We start from the raw sequence: 22406 nt of genomic DNA, 5'->3' as shown, positions 1-22406 counted from the left end.
CTGGTGTATGTGAAAGCAGCCATGTGCCGTGCCAAAGATAAGTTGATTGCCTCTGCTTGTTCAAGATGTTATCCTAGCCATGCATACAATTCTCTTACAGACTACCGCATACCTTCTGAGTTGTATTTTGTAGGCAGATTAAAGACAGTGTTAATTCCTGGCATTATGGTTATGCCTCATAATTCGGCAATAACCTTCAGGGGTTGCAATAACTCAAATTGCCCCTGAGGCAAGTTAAATATTGTCCCCATTTCTCATCACAAGTCAGAGACAGCATTTCCACAAACTGCATGAAAATGTTATTTTGGCACAGCAAGTTTATGGAGGGAGGGAATCAGGCTTACATGGATGGGCAGCAATTAAAATGACCCAATTTCATACTCATGCTCCTTAGTGCTGGTTGTTCAGGCTTCCCCTGATACCAATAACAACCCCAGAGGCATAAAAGTGTGGTTCAGAGAGATTTTAGCACTTTGAACCCAACCACATTATTCTTTTTAAAGCTGGATGTTTTTTCTATTTGGGCCCCGATTACCAGGATCAAACTGTACCCAACCCAGAAGAGAGTGAAGGGGAGCAGACCGCGCCAGGACATGGCTTTCTCTGGCAGGCTCTTTGTCTTCATTGCCATGGTCTCACATAAAAAGCTGCTTGTTTATAGTATATACATTAAAAAAAACCCACCCAAACCCAGCCTGGAAACTGCAGTCGTTGAACAGCTTTCATGTTCATGGGGTGACCACAAGCCACACTCGCAGGGGAGGCTCTTAGGATGCTTTCCACCGCAGGAGCGAGGACACCTTGTGGATCACGTACACCAGGGTAGCTAAGAATGCAAATACCTACAATGGAAAAAACACATCAGCCAGTTAACTTTTTATTACGTGGTATGAGTTCCTGTGTGAAGCAAACACCTCATGATGCACTAGATTTCTATTGACTCTTGCATGTTTGGAGACATTCATGCATAGTAGGACCGGGACTAGTTTCTCCCCCCTCCCTGAATGGCTGGTGCAGGCAAATATTTGCCCTCGAGGCCACTCCACAGTTGCCTCCTCACCTTCCTTCCCCTGCTTGCCAGGCACTCACCGCAGCAGCGATGTTCTCACGGTATATGATCGCTTCCGGAGGGAAGACAGCCAGCAAGCGGATGCTGTAGGTGTAGTAGGCTTCCAACACGGCAGCACTGAGGTAGAACAGAGCTGCTGTCTCGTGGCAGATGACATCCTAACAAGGACCACACAGTCATTTCCAAGGAGAGAGCACACTGCGGGGGGGTGGGGGGGGTGGGGGGGGTGGGGGGGTGGGGGGGTGGGGGGGTGGGGGAAGAACCCCCCCAAGCAATCCCCAGCCTGCGATTTGGGGTGCAGTAGCAGCAAAGGAGACGACTGTCTATTAGTGACACCAGGGAGGGCAGTGGCCCAGAGGTTTGTCACATCTACTTACCAAGGTGACCCAGAAGCTCTTGCCCCCATGCACCCCGAAGATGTAGAGGCACAGCAGGCTGACAGTCATGACAAAGCAGAACACAGAGACAAACATCACCCAGCCTTGCAGGATGGCTTCTGGGACCCTTGAGGATGCCACCAGGATCCAGACAAGGCCCCCAAAGATCTGCAAGTGAAAGTGAGAGAGAGGGTGAGCATGGGATAAATTGGCTCATCCAGAGCAAAGCCAAAAGCCATGCACGCCTCTCGCACGAGCACTGCACATGGCAAAAGCTCAGGGATGCCGCCGAGTTCTTCCCAGCTGCCACTGGAAACTGAGTAGCTGGGAGCATCTGCTCTAACCTTGACCCAAAAAAGCCTCCATGTAGCCGTGCCTCCTGGTGCCACTGACGTTCGCACCCCCCCACACCCCAGCACTGTGCTCGGGGGCTGGGGCAGGCGTTTCCAAGGTGGTTTCGGTGAGCAGGGAAGCTTATCTCAGAAGGGCGTTTGCTTCACACCCAGTGTGGCAGCTCCCTGAAGAGTGGTGCCAAGCCCAGCTCACCTGCACCGCCAGCACAGGCAGGGGACCTCAGGGAGGTGACAGACATGGCCTTATTGAAGGCCATGTGCAAATGTTACCCTGAAAGGAGAGAGAACAGGCTGAAGAGAGGTAATATGGCCAGTTTTGCTCTCTGAGGTAGGGGAAATAAGGTTTGAGGCTCCCAGCTCCTCCTGGGAAGCAGGGCTTGCATTGCTGCTCCAGCTATTTGGCTCATATGTCACTGGCTACACCAGAGCTCTGCCAGGTACCAGCTGCTGCTCCAGTAGCAGGTGGGACCCCGTTCTCAGTCAGGCTTCAGAGCTTGCTGTGGGTTCTCTGGTGGGATACACAAGGACATCTGTATCTAGACTCCATCCTTTCTCTGCCAGCAGATTCCTACACAAGTGGACGAGAGCATGATGTCCAATGCTGTGGAATGTCCAAGTTGCAAGTGGTGTCTTTGCACTAAAATGCGCTCAGCAGCTTCCCCCGCTTCAAATCAGCCCAGTTGTTTCTTGAACCTGTGCAGTTTAGTCTGTGCAGCATCCTGTGATGAGGAGTTCCTCAGCTGAACCCACACTGTGTGGAGGCCAGTGCTGCTGTGGGGACCTGTCCCTCATCACTGGCTGGTCTTGGATTTGTAGGCAAATCTCCAGAGGTAAGACAGCTTCACTGACTCTAAGATCGCTCTGATTGCCAGTGTATCCCAGGCCAGCCTTTGCCAGCGTTGTACAATCCATGGCATTTCCATTTCCTTGGAGGCATTTTGCAAGTGGAAAAAAAACCCCACATTCTGATTTATGATATTCAGATGTCACATTGTTTGTGTCACCCCATACGTGGTCCCATTACGCAAATTGATACATTAAATCAATGATGGGGTTGAGACCTTGCACATATCTCAGTGAACGTAGGTCTTCCGAAGTGCTGCTGGTTTGGTGCCTCTTGTAACAACCAAAGCCTGAACACCTGAACTTGAATGCTAATCCAGCCCCTGTAATAACTCGCGTGGTGACACCATGAGTGCACCACAGCTAGAGATCCTGGAGAAAACCTTACAGCTGCTCCATGAAAATCCAGCACAGTCAGGGTGAGATATGAGGTTGGTGGAGGAAGTATCACTTCTCATTTCCTACCCCTTGCCATCTCTCCTTTCCGCAGGATGTGATTTCTCACCCAGGCAAGTACGTTTGACATTGTTTGGTCACTGACTTTGGTGTTACAGTGTTGCTGTTCAGCAGACTCATAAAAATGAGGCAAGGGTCAGGAGGCTCGGTGACAAGCCCCAGCAAAAAAATTTATCTTTTAAATAGCCTTTTGCAAAGGAAACATATCTCTTTTTCAGCTCGTTTCAGCTTTTCCGCATAGGCCTGGCTATCCATATATGCAGAAAGCTCTTCAAATAAAATAGATTACAGGAACTAAACCCAGCCTCACAGAATAAAAATGGTGGTTCTTAATCAGCACATCCAGATGCAGCAATCATCTGAGCTGCAGGCAGGATTTTCTGGCATTATTGAAACTGCCTTAGCATTTGAAATGCCGATTTTTTTTATTATTTTTTTTTTACTTACCACATTAACACACTGCAGGCAACCTCAGATTCCACTAAGGACTGAGAAATTCTTTATACTTCTGAATGCTGTGATTCAAGGCAGCTGCCTCCTTTGTACATAGCAGAGACAATACTGCTGCACAACCTAGAGCCATACACCTCTGGAGCTGGAGAAATCCTGTTACACAGCATTCCTCTTTCCCCAGTGGTTCCTGAGCTTTTAAGGCTGCACATTTCCAGATTTTACCCAAACATAAGGACAGGGTGCTTATTTTTGTCTCATTAAGCAAGCTGCCTTGCCAAATCCCCTGGAGATAGGAATTACAAAAGAAAAAAGAAAAAAGGCACCATGAGCACGCTGAGGCCAATACAACCCAGTGGCAGGGGTGGCTGGCAAGACCACCCAGCCAGAGTCTCCCCAGGGACTTTGCACCCTCCTTCACGTAGCTGCAGGAAACCTGGAGCTTGCGCCCGGGGCCTGGGCAGTGACCAAGTCCCCAGAACATATTTGGAGATGCTGAAGCAGAGCCTTTCTCTACACATTGGTAATGCCTGCTTTAACCCAGCTCCTCTTTGCTGGGCTACTGTCCCTGGGAGAATGAAGTAAATGCTATAAATCCCAGGAGTGTGGACTGAGTTGGGTGACAGGAGAGGATTTGGTCCCAGATGGCAAAGCTGAAATTTTTAGCATGAAATAATTTGAATGCCATCCTACAACACTCAGCCAAACCCCTCAATGCTGGATGAAAGTGCTCAGGCTTTGGAAAAAGCCTCTTAAACTGCTGTGAGAAGAGCACGCTTCATGGGTGGGGGCAGAGGACACAGGAAAAAAAAGATTCAAGTTGAAACTTTCCACCTTTCCGTCAGTGCTCACAGCAACGGCTTTTAATCCCCTGTGCGAGTCCAATGAGACGGTCATTTTTCACCCACTCAGTGAAATGACAGTAAGGGAAGAAGTTACAAGATCTTTGCTCGCCCGTTGCTCACCTGCTGTAGCCCACACAGCCAGGTCCAGCACGCTGTGCCTCCAGCTGAGGAACGCTGCAGCTGCAGCAGCCCAGGCTCTTTGCTGCTGCAAATAACTACCTCGGCTAGCCTCCACCCCCAGCTTTAAACAAGTAGTTTATCCTCTCCCTGCATCAGCTTCTACAGCCACCTTCCAATTCATGAATTGGCTCAATTTGGCAGCCTAGTTTAAACCTACCAGCAACCCCCTTGAATTTGTTTAGCAGAAAATTACAAAAGGTTTTCAGAGGCTGCAGATGAATCCCCTGCAGACTAAAGGAGAACTTCAGAGCCCCAGCTCCAGGCTTGAGGTTTTCCTTGAGGGGGAGTGAGGCACCAGGGGCTGCTCCCAGACCCTCGTAGCTCCTGGACTGCATGCTTTGTGTCAGGTCTCATCTCTCAGACACTTGCAGCGTGCAGCGTGCTGGATGCCCCACAAGCAGCACCTGCCCTCCCCCAGGGAAAAGCCAGCACTCACAATTTCAGGAATGAAGAGCACATCTGGGAAAGTCGTCAGAACAGCCAGACCGCTGGGCAAAGAGGTGGTGGAAGTTGCCCCAGACATTGCAAGCCTCTCCCACGGGGACTAGCAGCCACTCTGGCTCTAGCTGCTGGAGTTAGCTGCCGAATGCAGCCTCCTTCCTTCCCTCCCTCTCTCTCTTCCTCCTTCCCTCCCCTTCTTCCTGCTCTTCCTCCTTCCTGTGGAGGTGAAGGCAGCTGCGAGTGGCACAGGTGCGGCCAAACCCTGTACCAAGGGTTACCTGGTGGCCGACGGGAGCCGCGGGAGGTTCTCAGCAGATGTGAGCAGCCCGGAGCCGTTCCGAGCCGTGCAGGGCCAGTGCCGGGGCGGTGGCAAGCGGCACTGGCTTACACACGGGGGTAATGGCGAAGGCCTGTACCCATCCGGCTGGGCGGCCTCTCATCCCCTTTATTTGCACAGTAAGTCAGTGTCCCCCACATGAGCTGGCCACAGCAGCAGGCACAAGGGCAGCTGGCATCCAGGATGTGCCAGCTACTGGAAAACAGTGGGGATGAGAAATCTCTCATAGACGGAGATGCCCCCCAAGACAAGGGCAGGCGAACTGCAGGGCAAACTGCTTCCAGTGTCTCAGGAGACTGGCTATGCCAAGGTAACAAAAATGGCCTAAAATAATGAGACTTCCCAAGCCACTTGGTTTCCTTTTATGTTTTTGCTTTTTGTTGTAGTCTGGAGTCCATGGGAGTCAGTCATTCCCCTCTCTGTAATGCAGAGCATTTACTTCTTTTTAACACACTGACTTGGATACCCAACAAAACCACACGGCGTCAAACACCAGGAAAAGAAAAGGAGCGATGCGGGAATGCATATTGCTATGGAATAGTGACCCATTGAAGAAGTGCCCATTTCAGCCAGGCCTTATATGTGATGCTTGGCCTTCTGCAGCTGCTGCCATGCACAAGGCCCTGGTGCAATGTAGCGCAGGAGGCAGGACTGCCTCGCTCCCGGCCCCTCGTGGCTCTGATAGCTGCCACCGTCAGCTCTGGCCCTGAGCGCCCAGCCAGCCTCCTCATGGCTGCAGCAGGGGGCACGTTCCATCGTCATAGCTTTGCTCTCCAATCCTGCAGCAGCTTATGTCCCAGCCCCAGGGCAGGATGGGGGCCCTGGGCAGCACTGAGTGTGGTGATGAGGCTACGTGAGCCGGCTACATTGGAATAACGGTGGCGTCTGCACCACTGGTGTGTGTCCTTCTGGCTCGGAGCACTACGGGTACATTTTGCAGCAGGCTGGCAGGCAGGAACAGGGAGAGCTCTGCAGCGGGGAAAGGAATAAACACTTGCCCTGAACCCAAGGGACACGGAGACTGGGGGCATCAAGTGCAAGACAGGAAGATAATGTGAAAACTTTCCCTTACAGAGGAGCCAGTGGGGCAGGTGGCTGGAGGAGGCTGCAAAATTGAGGAAATTGGACAAATGCTTTTAATAAGCAGACTAAGGGAGAAATATGTATTATTTCATACAATATGCACAAGAATGTGAGCAGAAAGGGAAGGGATCACATGCCTGAGCCCAGCTGGTTTGAAATATCAAACTCAAGTCATCACTATGGCTTGCTATAGGCATTGAAAGGACAACGAGCAACTGGGAATTCCCTGGGCAGCCTTGTCAGGACACGCTGGACTGGCCCCAGGGGTGCTCCAGGAGGCCAAAGCAGGTGGGTGACTGTGAAATACCATAATGCAGGAGCTTTCCAGAGCTGTTTCTGTAGGATCTGAAGATCCAGTGCTGCGAGCAGCTGAAGCAAACCCCGCACGCCAGCCGGAGCTTTGGGCAGCATTTCCCCCCAGTTGCTGCTCAAGGGCCAGTGAAACACTGAATTTTTGCACCAGGCTGATAATGGGCAGAGGTCGAAGTATTCAATGAAGATCATTTACACACATAGGGTGTTTTAGAGGTTAACAGACGGCTTCGGGATATGCATTTTTTCCCTCAAACACTGTAACTGGTTGTTAGTATGTGTTAAATAAAGCACCCCCAGGACCAAGGCTGTGTCGGGCCATCAAGGGAAGGTGCAATATCCACATGCTCAGCTGCAGACGTTCATCAAGTTTATTCCCACTGTACTCCTCCATGATTTGCTCCAGGGAGCCAACATGAACGCTGTTGACAGTGACATGGAAGAGCTCCTCTCAGGCTGGGAAGGGCCAAGGAGGAACCAAACGCGCTGTCGCCCGGGGCCAAGCCGCTGCTGCACTGAGCTGTGCGCAGCCTTCACCCGCCCTGTGGCCCCGAGCACTCCCGCTCCCGCTCTGCCGCGCCGGGGCCATGTCGTGCCGTGCCGTGCCGCGCCGCGCCGCGCCGGGCAGCACCGGGCGGATGGGCCCAGCCTGGCGCGGCGTGGCCGCGGGCCCGGGACAGGCAGGAGGCCCTGGGCTGCGCTGGGGCGCGCGGCCCTGTCGCCTAGCAACTGGCGCCAGGGCGCTCGCCATTGGCTGCGCCCAGAGGGGTCGAGGCCGCCGGCCAATGGGGAGGCGCTGTGGCGTAGGAGAGGGAGGCTGGGGGACACCAGCACAGACCAAACCGGCCCAAACCGGTCCTAAGGGCGCGGGTCAGCCCGGCCTCAGGCCGCCCCTGAGGGTCCGGCGCGGCCCGATTCGGCCCCTGAGGGCCCGGCGCGGCCCGATTCGGCCCCTGACGGCCCGGCCCGGCCCGATTCGGCCCCTGAGGGCCCGGCGCGGCCCGATTCGGCCCCTGACGGCCCGGCCCGGCCCGGCCCTCCGCTGAGGCTCCCCTGAGGCGCCCCTGCGGGCCCTGGCAGGCCCAGCCCCTGAGGGCCCGGTTCTAATCCAGTGTGCGGCCGGAGTCTCCCTGCAGGCAGCTGGAGCTGGTGAGCTGCCCTGCTTCCGCTGTGGCACAGCCACCTCGGTGCGGGGAAAGGTACCCTCGGGGGGGGGAAGCTGCTCTCGTAGGGCCTGACCAGGCTTGTCCTGTCGGCTTCTGTCCCAGGGGAGCCGGCCTGGCAGCTGTGCCCTGTTGGCTTCAGGTGTGGTTTGGGCAGGGCTGAGGCAAGGGGCCGTCGGGGCTGGGCAAGGCTTGCCTGCCCTGGCCTGTCAAGCACTGTCCCTGGGGTGTGCTCTGCCTTGGGTGCTGCTGTCTCTCCGCTTTCCCCACCCCTGCCAGAGCTGCAGGCAGGCACTGCCTGGGGGGCACTGTGCCAGGCTGCTGTCACCTCTGGCTGGGGCTGTCCATGCCTCCCTTCTCCCAGGGCTCCCTCCTCTGCCTCTTATAGCACCTTCTGATGAGCTTGAAACGAAGATGAGACCAGAGCAGACTAGTCACCAAGTTGGCTTTTCTGCAATACACAGCAGGGATCTGTTCTTGACTTTCAAACTTGATGGTAAGAAACTAAAGTTGCAAAGAAAGAGTGTTCTGAGGGTGACCGGAAAGGAAGTAAAACCTGATAGAAACAAATGCCTTGCTTAGCTGGCACCTAGTCCAGATTTCATAAGCTAGTGTAGCGGTAGCTTGTGTTCACACTCACACTTGGTGATGGTGCAGGGTGCTTTAACCTGACTGAAAGCCAGTGTAACCTGTTCTCCCTTCTAGTATTTTCTACATGCGTGCCCTCCAAGTACTGGTACCTGACACCTGCTGGCTGGCTGGCTGACAGGTCTGTCTGCACCCAGCCACACAAAGTGGGGCTACCTAGCAGCAGCACCTCAGATAATTCTAGAATAGCCTTTGCTTTGAAATGCATTACTTCTTGCTAGAATGTGGGAAACAGCCAAGGCCAAAATACCTTCCACTTGATGCATTTCATAAGAATTCATCTCTGTTCTTCGGTCAGCCTATTCTATCTCAGGCTTATTGCATTCCTGAAGGGCAACCTCTTTGGTTCCTCTCTGCCTTCCCAAGGTGAATTCACTTGGTAGGGTGGAGGGATTCCCCTTTCTGCTTGGTACATACAGTGTCATATCTGGTGCTTGTAATAGCATCTTTCATTCAGGAAAAGCAAATGAACATTTGTTCTCTGTGGGGAGGCCATTAGCAAGGTTTATAGTTATTGTGGACCCTTGCAGAGCTGAGTCATCCTGAGATAGCTGCCCTGAGTAAACACGCTTTCCCTTTGTTGTGTGTGGTTCTGTGCTTGAAGTGTAGTCCTGTCTGTAGTTATATTTAAATGGGAATGTTTTTATGAATGGTATTTCTATAAAAGTACTGCTATTCTGTAAGTCTGTAAATACTGATGTCTGTAAATATGGGTGTCTGTATGTAGATTTCTATAAAATATATTTTTATATATATACAAATATTTTTCTGTTTAGCCTGGAAGGGGGATGTCTCTGTATCAGATACTGCCCAACAGTCTAACCAATTCATTGAGTTCGTGGGTGCCCTCCACAACAGGGTGAAAGCAAGTTTAGATGAATGTGGTTACTTCTTCCTCCTGGGGGAGAGAAAGGCAGGGGAAGGAGCCTTCCCCAGGAGGAACTCTCCTGGGTCTTCTCATGTCTGCCAGCTCTGTGCTTTCTAGGACTGTTTTTACTTGCCCATGTCAGGCTTCAGATGGGAAGATGTAGCCTTTAAATTCTGCCTTATTTTCTGTTACCTGTCTGAAATGGCTTTAGTGTGCCTTAGGTTTGCCATGCTTCAGCTCTGTCGAAGTGATGGAAGGGTTGCTGCCTCTAGCAGATCCCCTGATGTCCTAGAAGCAATGCTGTGCTCCACAAATGTGGCCTTTTATCATGAGCAATGGCTAGTGATTAGTTGGGAGAACGCTGGAGTGAAATGAGGAATCTCCAGGGATTCATAGAATGGGGTAGGTCAGGTGGGTCCTTCTGATGTTATCTAGTCTGATTCCTGCTCAGAATCGGCCCAGTCAGATGATGTTACTCCAGGCTGTGTCCAGTCATGTTTGGAGTATCTCCAAGGATGGAGATTCAGCATCATCCCTGAGCAGCTTGTTCCAATGTTTGGGCACCCTCATGGTGAGCAACTTGCTTTGTCTTGAGTCAGAGTCTGCAACTTGTCTGTTGCCCCTTGTTGGTCCAGTGTGCCCCTCAAGAAGGATCTGGCTTTTTTTCCTCCAGTGAAGGAGAGAAGTGAGAGTATGAAGTGAGGTAAACACCCCTCAAAAACACCCACCCACCCTGCTGCCCACAACCCCCCACCCCATGTAGCATCTTCTCTAGCTTTTCCACTGTCCTTTGCCAGTAGCTTCGTTTCCTGTTGAGCAGTGGCTTGCATTTCCCTTAGCCTTCCTTTGGCTTCCAGTCGCCCTCCAGAAGCCCTTCCTGTTGTCCTTCACCTTTTTTAGTTTGGCTTCAGCTAAGCTGTGGCTTTCCAAAAGCCATCCCTGCATACTTGCACAATGTCTCTCAGGGGTGTTAGAGGATGTTGCTCCATGTCTGCTGTCCCCTGGCCACCTCCTCACTGCCCCCTGTCCCCTGCTTGCAGAGTCTGAGAAGTCTGTTCTGGTTTGTGTGGTTGCATTCCTTCCTCACCAGGTTAGCCAGCCTGCTAGCAGGGACTTTCTTGCCCACTCAGTCAAGGAGGCCCAGGGACACCTGGACTGGCAGTCTGTGTTCCTCGTGTTCCTCAAGAAAGGGTCCTGTGGTCATAGGAGCCAAAGCCCTGACTGTGCCACCAGCCCGATGGAGGCAGCAGGATGCGTTTGCTCCTATTTGAGACTTCCTGAGGAGAGTCCTGCCATGGCCACCAGCTTTTCCCCCTGAATGGTGCCTGATGTCACGGGGGTGAGGGCCTGATGAGCCTCATCAGCCTCCCTGGAGCATCATGGAGCTGCAAGCCACTCGAGGCTTCAGGTCAGGTTGGCAGAAGAGTGCCTCTACCTAGCTGCAAAGGGGAGCTCTGATAAGTGCCAGCCTCCTGGAAGCCTTGCCTTGTCTCACCCTTCTGCCTGTGCTCCACAAAGAGGGTGTCACCTGTGTACGGGCAAGAGCACCCCCACTCCCCCCCCCCCCCCGCCTCTCTGGATCTGTTGTGCAAATGAGCAGTGTATGTTCTAAGGGCAGAGACATCTCTCTGCTCTACAGACAGCCTATATTCTGCATACAGGCAGAAGAGCTCCATACTTACTACCTGTGTGTACCAGGTCTTTGTTCAGCAAGGAGAAAAGCCTTGCTGTGTGCTTGTATAGACAGAGTGTGCCTGATGTACAGAGACACCGCCCCTTTCACCCCTCAGTCTTCACAGATTTCACATGGGGGTGGGTGGAGAAGCCCTGCCCGGCCCATCTCTGCTTTATAACCAGAATATGTTCTGTGTCCCAATGGGGAAGTGGTTTGTGGTGCTGTCCATGTGTATTCTCCATACAGATATTTTATAGTCTGCATGGTGACAGAAAGGTATTGCCTCACCTCACCCTTCTGCTCTTTTCTAGTCTCTATACAGCTGGTGTACACTGTATAAGCAGACCAAAAAGCCCTGCTTTGGTGGTATCTAGCCTATGACTAGATGGAAGAAACTTGCTTTGCCTGCATAGGGTCTGTGTACATGAAATACAGTCAATATCTGGAGAGAAAAGTCTTGCCATCTATTTTCTGATAGGCAGAGTATAACCTGATATGTGCTACATACTGAGAAAGCAAGCCTGGCTTAGCCTGTCTGTGTGTCATCTTGAGGAAGACAGCGTGTAGTCTGTATAGCAACAGAAAAGCTTCCCCTTCTCATTGGCATGTCATGTGTATTCAGATGGTAAATATTAGATGTACAGGTAGGTGAGGTGCTGCTTTTCTATGTGTATGTTTTACGTTTGGCCCATATAGTCTCTGTGCAGACAGAAAAGCCACTCGTCACCTTGCCTGAGTATATTCTGGATGTGCATAGGCTGTAGTCTAAAGAAAAGACTGAAAAGCCTTCCCCTCCTATTGAATATATTCTGTTGAGATAAACTAAATCCTCTCTTAACCCTGTGCATATTGGTAGCTAGGTTCTCTTGTGTGTATAGCCAGAAAAGCATGACTGTATGGGCCTTCTATAGTGCTCTGTGGAAAGAGGCTATTTTCTGTAAGCAGGGAAGACCTGCCTCATCTCTTTGTATCTACTCTACAAAGAGATAGTACACATTCTATATAATGGCAGTATGTGAGCTCTATACAGACAGAAAAACCACGCCTTGTCTCTCTCTCTCTCTGTGTCTGCATGTAAAGTATGTGTATCCATGTGCATGCGTTCCAAGTCAGGACAACATGCACTCCTCCTTTGCCCTTCCTCCTTTGGCCTTCAAAATGCCTGTGTTCTATGTAGAGATGGCATCTATTCAACATAAAGACGTTGACATTCATATTCAGCATAAAGACATGAAGCATAGCTTCCCTCACTTGTTTGTTGTGTGTAGTACATACGCAACAAATTCTATGTCTATTCTGTATGTCCTCTGTGTGTGTTCCGTGTAGAGTGCATCTACGAAAAGAAAAGCACGGTTGTGCTTTCTGTGTCCGTATACTTTTTCACGCATAGACAATGTATCTTCTGAATAGAGAGAGGAACACAGCTTCAGTGAGATGCAATCAGCTGAGGCTTCACTTCCTAGGGATAGAGTGTATAGTGTCTGTGGATGTTCTGCATAGACCACACGTGGGGGAGTGTGTATCTATGTTTGTGAAAGACACACATTTATAGGTATCTCTATATGTCTGTCCTTTATACGTATATAGATATCTAGATGGTGTCCTAGCTGTGTGTATTTTATATCCGTACAGAAATTGCCTCACTCAGGCAATGTAGGACTTGTTCTGTAGAGAATATACATAGCCTACAGGTAATGTAAATGAAATGAAGAAAGCTTCAGCTAGGCAAGGTGAGGCTTTTTTGTTCCTATGTAAAATACATACTCCCTCGTTTATGCCCCATTTGCAGACGCAAAAGCTTCAGCCAGACTCTTCCGAGTGTAGGCAGTTAAACATGTTGTTGAGCTCTAATCAACATAGCGATGGAAAGCAGGGATGTAGTCAGAATGCTTTTTGTCTGTCCACTGAGTGTCTGCTGTCTGAATGAATCTTCTAGCTTCAGCCTGGGAAGCTCAGCTGAGCCTTCTGTGCTGCCACAGATGTGGACTTGGTGCTGCTTGTGTATCTCTTGGGTAGTGGGCAAACAGCGAAGGGGGGGTGAGAGTGACCACAGGAGCAGAGAAGTGGCTCCTATGTGAAACAGGAGACCTCCAGGTGGCCATTTGAAGGAGCTGAGGGGAATATTTTGGGAGCTACCTTGTATCTTGGCCAAAAGGGACCTTCTGTGAGCTGCACATTTCTTTGAAGGCAGAGAAGTGGGTCATGCCCCTGCGCAGGTGCTGCCTGTGAAGGATAAAAGCTCTCTAGGAAGCACTGAGAGCAGTTGGCCAAAGAATTGACTAATCTCTGTGCAGTAAATAGCAAGGATCTGGTAAGAGGTGCAGCATTTGTGTCCCAATCAGGTGTAGTCCAGCTGTGTGCAGGCAGCATTTCCATTGTGTGAACGTATAGTGTGGTTCTTGGGTACAGAAAAACAAGGAAGAAATGAGGAATTTTCCAGGAATCCCTAGGAGACAACAAATTGGGATGCATTAAAGGGCTTTCACAGAACATGCTAGGAATGACGTCTCTAGGAGATTGACATAAATTTTGTTGACTAGGAATTTCTGAAGAATAAAAATAGCTATTCCACTGCTGTTTTCTAGGATTGCCCACAATCTTGGATTGCCCATGGTTTGAAGCATCTGAGGAGTGCATCATCTTATCGTCTTGAAAGAGCGCTTCACCGCCTAGTTGTTTTGGAGTCATTTTCATCATTTGGCTTTTTTGGAGACTTTCATTGCAAGGCTTTTTTCTGGAGTGCTAAAATGTCCAGTTCTTATTGGAGTACATCACCACACCACCCTGGAGGAGTGCATCACATTTGGTAATTTGGGAGCTGTTTGCTGTTTGGTTTTTTGGGAGCTCTCCACCCTAGGGCTTTTTTGGAGACTTCTGTCACCTAGGTTTCTTGGAGCTCTCTACCACACAATTTATGGGAGCGCTTTAGCCTAGGGATTTTTGAGAGTTCTCTGTCTTGGAGCTTTTTCAAAGTGTTTCACTGAATGGACACTTTGGGCACATAACCCTGGGGCTTTTTGAGAGACCTTCACCAGTTTGTTTATTTGGAGACCTTTTAAGTTTGTTTATTTCCTGGAATTCTACAACGCCTGGTATTTTTGGAGTGCTTCATCACATGGCCGTAGAGGAGTGCATCAACATTCGGGTTTTTGTGAGCCATTCACTGTTTTTCTGTAGCTTTCCACCCCAGTGTTCTTAGGAGCTCTCCACCTTGGTGCTTTTTGAGAGATGTCTACCCCATGGCTTTTTGGGAGGGCTCCACCACAGGGATTTTTGGGAGTGCCTCACCCTGGGGCTTTTTTGGAAGACTCTTACCCCAGTGCATTTTGGGAGCTATCCACCTGGGGGCTTTTTGGAACCATTTCACCATTTGGATATTTTTAGCACTTCATCCTGGTGCTTTTTTGGATGCTTTCAACCCTGGGGCTTTTTGGGAGCTCTCCACCATTTCGGTTTTTTGAGAGCCCTTTAAGGTTTGTTTTTCTTTTGGAATTCTACGACTCCTTGAATTTTTTGAATGCTTCACTATGGCCACAGAGAATTGATTCATGGTGTGGCCCTAGAGAAGTCCTTCACGGAGCAGCCCCCAGAGGACTGTTCCTCCTTGCTGCTCTGGAGCAGTGAATCACTGTATGGCCCTCAAGGATTGCATCGGTGTTTTGTATTTTGGGACCTGTTTGCCAATTGTGATTTTGTAGATCTTGGTGCTTCTTGGGAGCTCTCCACCCTGGGGCTTTTTGGAGCACTTTACCACTTTGTTTGGAGACCTTTTAATTATTTTTTTTCTGTAATTCTACAATGCCTGGCATTTTTGGAGTTCTTAACTGTGTGGCCCCAGAGGAGTGCTGCACCATGCAGTCGTGCAGGAGTGCATCACTGCACAGCCCTGGAGGATTGCATCAGTGTTTGGAATTTTGGGAGCCTCTTGGTGTTGAGGTTTTTTTCCAGCTGTCCAGCCTGGTGCTTATTTGGAGCTCTCCACTGTTGGGGGTAATTTGAACTGCTCCACAGCTGGGCTTTTTGGGAGCATGCCACCCTGGGGCTTTTTAGGAGGTATCCACCCTGGGGCTTTTTTGAAGCCTTTCACCTTTTGGAAATTTTGAGTGCTTCACCCTGGTGCTTTTTTGGATAGTTTCCACCCCGGGGCTTTCTGGAACACTTCAGCATTTCGGGTTTGGGGAGCCCTTTAAGATTTTTTTTGTTTCTTTTCTGGAATTTTACAATGCCTAGAGTTTTTAAGAGTGCATCGTGGCACAGCCCCAGAGGAGTGCTTGCTGTATGGCCACAGAGGAGTGCATCATCACGAGGCTCTAGAGGAGTGCTTCATATCACTGCCCTGGAGGAGAGCATCACTGCACAGCCCTCAAGGATTGCATCAGCATTTTGTATTTTGGGAGCCATTCACTCTTTGTAATTTTGTACATCTCCAGCCAGGGGCCTTTTTGGAGCTGTCCACCCTGGGGTTTTTTGCAGCACTTCACCATTTAGTATTTTGGGAGATCTTTAAGGTTTGTTTGCTTTTGAGGATTCTATAATGCCTGGAATTTTTGATTTGCAGCACAGCCCTGGAGGATTGCTTTTCTGAGCTGCCCTGGAGGAGTGCTTTGCTGTGTGGACCAAGAGGAGTGTATTGCCATGAGGCCTGGAGCAGTGCTTCACCTCACCACCCTGGCAAAGTTCATCACTGTGCAGACCTTGAAGACTGCATCAGTGTTTAAGTTTTTTGGGAACCATTCACCATTTGTAATTTTGTAGATCTCTGACCCAGGGCTTATTGGGAGCTCTCCACCCTGGGACTATTTGGTAGCCCTCCACCCCACAACTTTTTGGTAGTTCTCCACACTGGGGCTTTTGAGGAGGGGTCCACCCTGGAGCCTTTTCAAACCATTTCACAATTCGGATTTTTTGAGCACTTCATCCCGGTACTTTTTTGGATGCTGTCTACCCTGGGTTATTTTTGGAGCACTATACGATTTTAATTTTCGAGGACCCCATTAATATCTGTTTTCTGGGATTCTACACTGCCTGCAATTTTGGAGTGCCTCGAGGTGTGGCTGCAGGGGATTGCTTCACCTTGTGGCCCTACAGGAGTGCTTCAGCTCACTGCCTGGGAGGTGTGCCTCACCCTGTGGCCCTTGAAGATTGCATAAGTTTTGGGATTTTTGGAAATCGTTCACCATCTCTAATTGTGTAGATCTCCACACAAGAGCTTCCTGGCAGCTTTCCAACCAGGGGATGTTTGCAGCCCTTCACCATTGTGTTCCTTTGGAGAGCTTTTTAGTTTGTGTTTTCTTCTGGAATCCTATGATGCCTGGCATTTTTGGAGTGCTTCACTGGACAGCCCCAGAGGACTGCTTCACCATGAAGCTGTGCAGGAGTGCATCACCACACAGCCCCTGAGGATTGCATAACCATTATGTACTCTGGGAGCCATTCACCATTTTGTTTCTGCGTAGCTCTCTACGCTGGGGCTTTTTGGGGAGCTCCCCACCATTTTGATTTTTAGGAGACCTTTAAGGTTTGTTAGTTTTCTGGAATTATACCACGCCTGGCATATTTGGTGTCCTTCACTGATTCTAACTCGTGACAGGATTGCCTTGTCGCACAACCCCAGAGGAGTCTTCACTGTGTGATCACACAGAAGGCCATCACCATGAGGCCCTGGAGGAGTGCTTCAGCTCGCCGCTCTGAAGGAGAGCATCCCCGCACAGCCCTCGAAGACTGCATCCGCATTTGGATTTTTGGGAATCATGCACCATTTCTAATGGTGGAGATGTGCAGCCAGGGGCTGTTCTGGAGCTCTCCACCATTATGGCTTTTGGGGAGACTTTTATGCTTGGTTTGTTGTACAAGGCCTGGAATTGTTGGAGTGCCTGACGGCGCGGACTGGAGGATTCCTTTGCAGCACAGCCCCAGAGGAGTGACTCCCTGTGTGACCCTGGAGAAGTGCTTTTCCTTGCCACCCCGGAGGAATGCATCACCGGGTGACCCCAGAGGAATGCATCGGCATTTGGTTTGCGGGGAGTAATCTGCCCTCTGTAAGTACGTGAATTCCCAGACCAGGGGCTTTTTTGGAGCTCTCCACTCTGGGGCTTCCTGGGATGCATCCACCCTGGGAGTTTTTTTGAAATGTTTCCCCCTTTGGATATTTTGAGCACTTCATCCTGGTGCTGTTTAGGGCGCTCTCCACCCTGGAGAGCTTTTGGGAGCGCTTCACCGGTGTGGTTCTTGGGACCCCTTTAAGATTTGTTTGTTTTCTGCAATTGCGCAACACGAGAGGTTTTGGAGAGCTTTGCGGTGGGGCTGCGGGGAAGCGCTTCACGGTGTGGCACCAGCATGGTGCTTTGCTGTGCAGTCCTTGAGAGGCGCATCAGCATTTGGTTTTTTGGAAGCAGTTTGGGATCTTTAATTTTGTACGTTTCCAGCCAGAGGGGGTTTGGGAGGGCTCCACCCTGGGGCATTTTAGAGGGCGCCTGCCGTGGGCCTTTGGGGAGCTCTCCAGCCCGGGCTTTTTCAAAGCGTTTCAGCATTTGGCTATTTGGGGCATTTCATTCTGGTGCTTTTTTGGATGCTCTCCACCCTGGAGAGCTTTTTGGAGCGCTTCACCATTTTTCGTTTTTGGGAGCCTTTTCAGTTGTGGTTGTTTTCTGGAATCCTACAATGCCTGGAACTTTGGGAGTTCTTTCAGGCTGCGTGGGGTTGCTTTGCAGATGGCCCCAGAGGAGCACGTCACAATGCAGCCCTGTTGGAGTGCTCCATTGTGACAGCCTGGAGGTCTTCACCTCGCTGCCCTAGAGGAGTGCATCGCTGCGTGCCCCTTGGGGGTTGCATCAGCGTTTGGATTTCTGGGAGCTGTTCCCCATTTGCAACGTGGTAGATCTCCAGCCCTCGTTTGGAAGCTCTCTGCCCTTTTGGTTTTTGGGAGACTTTTATGGTTGGGTTTTTTTCTGGAATTCTACAGCCCCTGCAATTGTTGGCAGTTCCTCACGGCACAGCAGCGGGAGATCCTTTTGTGGTGCAGCCCCAGAGGAGCGTGTCACTGTGACCCTGGCGAAGCGTTTGACCTTGCCAGCCTGGAGGAGTGTGTCAGCATTTGGTTTTGGGGGAGCAATTGGATGTTTCTACTTGTGTAAATTTCCAGCCAGGGGCATTTGGGAGCCCTGGTGCCTCTGGCAGCACTTTACCCTTTTAGGTTTGGGGAGCCCTGTAAGCTTTGTTTGTTTTGTGGAATTCTACAGTGCCTGGATTTTTGGAGTGCTTCGCGGTGTGGCCGTGGGGCGTTGCTTCATGGCATGGCCCCAGGGGAGTGCTTCACTGTGCAGCCCTGCGGGTGTTCATCGCTGTGAGGCCCTGGAGGAGCGCTTCAGCTCGCCACCTGCCCTGGAGGAGCGCCTCACTGTGCGGCACTCCAAGATTGCATCAGCGTTTGGCTTTTTGGGTCTCGCTCACCATCTGTCATTTTGTGGATCTCCAGCCCAGGGGCTTTTGGGGAGCTCTCCACGCTGCGGTTTTTTGGAGCCCTTCACCATTTGGTTTCTTTGGAGACCTTTTGAAGTTTGGCTTTTCCCTGGAATGCTGAAACAACCTGCCGTCTTTGGAGTGCTTCACTGTGTGGCCCCAGAGGAGTGCATCACCGCCCAGCCCTTGAGGATTGCATCAGCATTTTGTCTTTGGGGAGTCATTGGCTCTTTTCGTCTCTGCATAGGTCCCTGCCAGGGGGCTTTTGGGGAGCTCTCCACCGTTTTGGTTGCTGGCAGGCCTTTCAGGTTTGTTTCCTTTCTGGAATTGTCTTCACGCCTGGCATTGTGTGAGTCCTTTGTGGCACAGGCCCAGGGGAGCGCTTCGCAGCACGGCCCCCAGAGCAGGCCGTCACCATGGGGCCCTGGAGGAGTGCTTCAGCTCGCCGCTCTGAAGGAGAGCATCCCCGCACAGCCCTCAAAGACTGCATCCGCATTTGGATTTTTGGGAATCATGCACCATTTCTAATGGTGGAGATGTGCAGCCAGGGGCTGTTCTGGAGCTCTCCACCATTATGGCTTTTGGGGAGACTTTTATGCTTGGTTTGTTGTACAAGGCCTGGAATTGTTGGAGTGCCTGACGGCGCGGAGTGGAGGATTCCTTTGCAGCACAGCCCCAGAGGAGTGACTCCCTGTGTGACCCTGGAGAAGTGCTTTTCCTTGCCACCCTGGAGGAATGCATCACCGGGTGAGCCCAGAGGAATGCATCGGCATTTGGTTTGCGGGGAGTAATCTGCCCTCTGTAAGTACGTGAATTCCCAGACCAGGGGCTTTTTTGGAGCTCTCCACTCTGGGGCTTCCTGGGATGCATCCACCCTGGGAGTTTTTTTGAAATGTTTCCCCCTTTGGATATTTTGAGCACTTCATCCTGGTGCTGTTTAGGGCGCTCTCCACCCTGGAGAGCTTTTGGGAGCGCTTCACCGGTGTGGTTCTTGGGACCCCTTTAAGATTTGTTTGTTTTCTGCAATTGCGCAACACGAGAGGTTTTGGAGAGCTTTGCGGTGGGGCTGCGGGGAAGCGCTTCACGGTATGGCACCAGCATGGTGCTTTGCTGTGCAGTCCTTGAGAGGCGCATCAGCATTGGGTTTTTTGGAAGCAGTTTGGGATCTTTAATTTTGTACGTTTCCAGCCAGAGGGGGTTTGGGAGGGCTCCACCCTGGGGCATTTTAGAGGGCGCCTGCCGTGGGCCTTTGGGGAGCTCTCCAGCCCGGGCTTTTTCAAAGCGTTTCAGCATTTGGCTATTTGGGGCATTTCATTCTGGTGCTTTTTTGGATGCTCTCCACCCTGGAGAGCTTTTTGGAGCGCTTCACCATTTTTCGTTTTTGGGAGCCTTTTCAGTTGTGGTTGTTTTCTGGAATCCTACAATGCCTGGAACTTTGGGAGTTCTTTCAGGCTGCGTGGGGTTGCTTTGCAGATGGCCCCAGAGGAGCACGTCACAATGCAGCCCTGTTGGAGTGCTCCATTGTGACAGCCTGGAGGTCTTCACCTCGCTGCCCTAGAGGAGTGCATCGCTGCGTGCCCCTTGGGGGTTGCATCAGCGTTTGGATTTCTGGGAGCTGTTCCCCATTTGCAACGTGGTAGATCTCCAGCCCTCGTTTGGAAGCTCTCTGCCCTTTTGGTTTTTGGGAGACTTTTATGGTTGGGTTTTTTTCTGGAATTCTACAGCCCCTGCAATTGTTGGCAGTTCCTCACGGCACAGCAGCGGGAGATCCTTTTGTGGTGCAGCCCCAGAGGAGCGTGTCACTGTGACCCTGGCGAAGCGTTTGACCTTGCCAGCCTGGAGGAGTGTGTCAGCATTTGGTTTTGGGGGAGCAATTGGATGTTTCTACTTGTGTAAATTTCCAGCCAGGGGCATTTGGGAGCCCTGGTGCCTCTGGCAGCACTTTACCCTTTTAGGTTTGGGGAGCCCTGTAAGCTTTGTTTGTTTTGTGGAATTCTACAGTGCCTGGATTTTTGGAGTGCTTCGCGGTGTGGCCGTGGGGCGTTGCTTCATGGCATGGCCCCAGGGGAGTGCTTCACTGTGCAGCCCTGCGGGTGTTCATCGCTGTGAGGCCCTGGAGGAGCGCTTCAGCTCGCCACCTGCCCTGGAGGAGCGCCTCACTGTGCGGCACTCCAAGATTGCATCAGCGTTTGGCTTTTTGGGTCTCGCTCACCATCTGTCATTTTGTGGATCTCCAGCCCAGGGGCTTTTGGGGAGCTCTCCACGCTGCGGTTTTTTGGAGCCCTTCACCATTTGGTTTCTTTGGAGACCTTTTGAAGTTTGGCTTTTCCCTGGAATGCTGAAACAACCTGCCGTCTTTGGAGTGCTTCACTGTGTGGCCCCAGAGGAGTGCATCACCGCCCAGCCCTTGAGGATTGCATCAGCATTTTGTCTTTGGGGAGTCATTGGCTCTTTTCGTCTCTGCATAGGTCCCTGCCAGGGGGCTTTTGGGGAGCTCTCCACCGTTTTGGTTGCTGGCAGGCCTTTCAGGTTTGTTTCCTTTCTGGAATTCTCTTCACGCCTGGCATTGTGTGAGTCCTTTGTGGCACAGGCCCAGGGGAGCGCTTCGCAGCACGGCCCCCAGAGCAGGCCGTCACCATGGGGCCCTGGAGGAGTGCTTCAGCTCGCCGCTCTGAAGGAGAGCATCCCCGCACAGCCCTCAAAGACTGCATCCGCATTTGGATTTTTGGGAATCATGCACCATTTCTAATGGTGGAGATGTGCAGCCAGGGGCTGTTCTGGAGCTCTCCACCATTATGGCTTTTGGGGAGACTTTTATGCTTGGTTTGTTGTACAACGCCTGGAATTGTTGGAGTGCCTGACGGCGCGGACTGGAGGATTCCTTTGCAGCACAGCCCCAGAGGAGTGACTCCCTGTGTGACCCTGGAGAAGTGCTTTTCCTTGCCACCCTGGAGGAATGCATCACCGGGTGAGCCCAGAGGAATGCATCGGCATTTGGTTTGCGGGGAGTAATCTGCCCTCTGTAAGTACGTGAATTCCCAGACCAGGGGCTTTTTTGGAGCTCTCCACTCTGGGGCTTCCTGGGATGCATCCACCCTGGGAGTTTTTTTGAAATGTTTCCCCCTTTGGATATTTTGAGCACTTCATCCTGGTGCTGTTTAGGGCGCTCTCCACCCTGGAGAGCTTTTGGGAGCGCTTCACCGGTGTGGTTCTTGGGACCCCTTTAAGATTTGTTTGTTTTCTGCAATTGCGCAACACGAGAGGTTTTGGAGAGCTTTGCGGTGGGGCTGCGGGGAAGCGCTTCACGGTATGGCACCAGCATGGTGCTTTGCTGTGCAGTCCTTGAGAGGCGCATCAGCATTGGGTTTTTTGGAAGCAGTTTGGGATCTTTAATTTTGTACGTTTCCAGCCAGAGGGGGTTTGGGAGGGCTCCACCCTGGGGCATTTTAGAGGGCGCCTGCCGTGGGCCTTTGGGGAGCTCTCCAGCCCGGGCTTTTTCAAAGCGTTTCAGCATTTGGCTATTTGGGGCATTTCATTCTGGTGCTTTTTTGGATGCTCTCCACCCTGGAGAGCTTTTTGGAGCGCTTCACCATTTTTCGTTTTTGGGAGCCTTTTCAGTTGTGGTTGTTTTCTGGAATCCTACAATGCCTGGAACTTTGGGAGTTCTTTCAGGCTGCGTGGGGTTGCTTTGCAGATGGCCCCAGAGGAGCACGTCACAATGCAGCCCTGTTGGAGTGCTCCATTGTGACAGCCTGGAGGTCTTCACCTCGCTGCCCTAGAGGAGTGCATCGCTGCGTGCCCCTTGGGGGTTGCATCAGCGTTTGGATTTCTGGGAGCTGTTCCCCATT

At 51.4% G+C, this 22406-nt stretch overlaps 2 protein-coding genes across 2 annotated transcripts in view; both read right to left on the bottom strand.

The window, feature by feature from the left end:
• Nucleotides 1-703: 703 nt before the first annotated feature.
• MAL (mal, T cell differentiation protein (MAL blood group)) lies at nt 704-6866 on the bottom strand. The gene is made up of 4 exons (XM_080388376.1): nt 5010-6866; nt 1447-1614; nt 1090-1227; nt 704-842 (listed from the first exon to the last, which is right to left on the bottom strand). Exons 1-4 carry the CDS (start codon nt 5094-5096, stop codon nt 768-770), a joined length of 468 nt encoding a protein of 155 aa, XP_080244502.1. The 5' UTR covers nt 5097-6866; the 3' UTR covers nt 704-767.
• Nucleotides 6867-16102: 9236 nt separating this feature from the next.
• The window catches only part of THUMPD2 (THUMP domain 2 tRNA and snRNA guanosine methyltransferase), a 166323-nt gene continuing 160019 nt past the window's right edge, over nt 16103-22406 (bottom strand). The window contains exon 12 of the mRNA XM_080388604.1: nt 16103-16556. The gene's annotated coding sequence lies outside the window, so the exon portion shown is untranslated. The remainder of the gene's footprint in view (nt 16557-22406) is intronic.

Source organism: Falco punctatus, assembly GCF_963210335.1.
Source record: "Falco punctatus genome assembly, chromosome: 5".
NCBI lineage: Eukaryota > Metazoa > Chordata > Aves > Falconiformes > Falconidae > Falco > Falco punctatus.
This window is presented reverse-complemented; position numbering and strand designations above follow the sequence as displayed.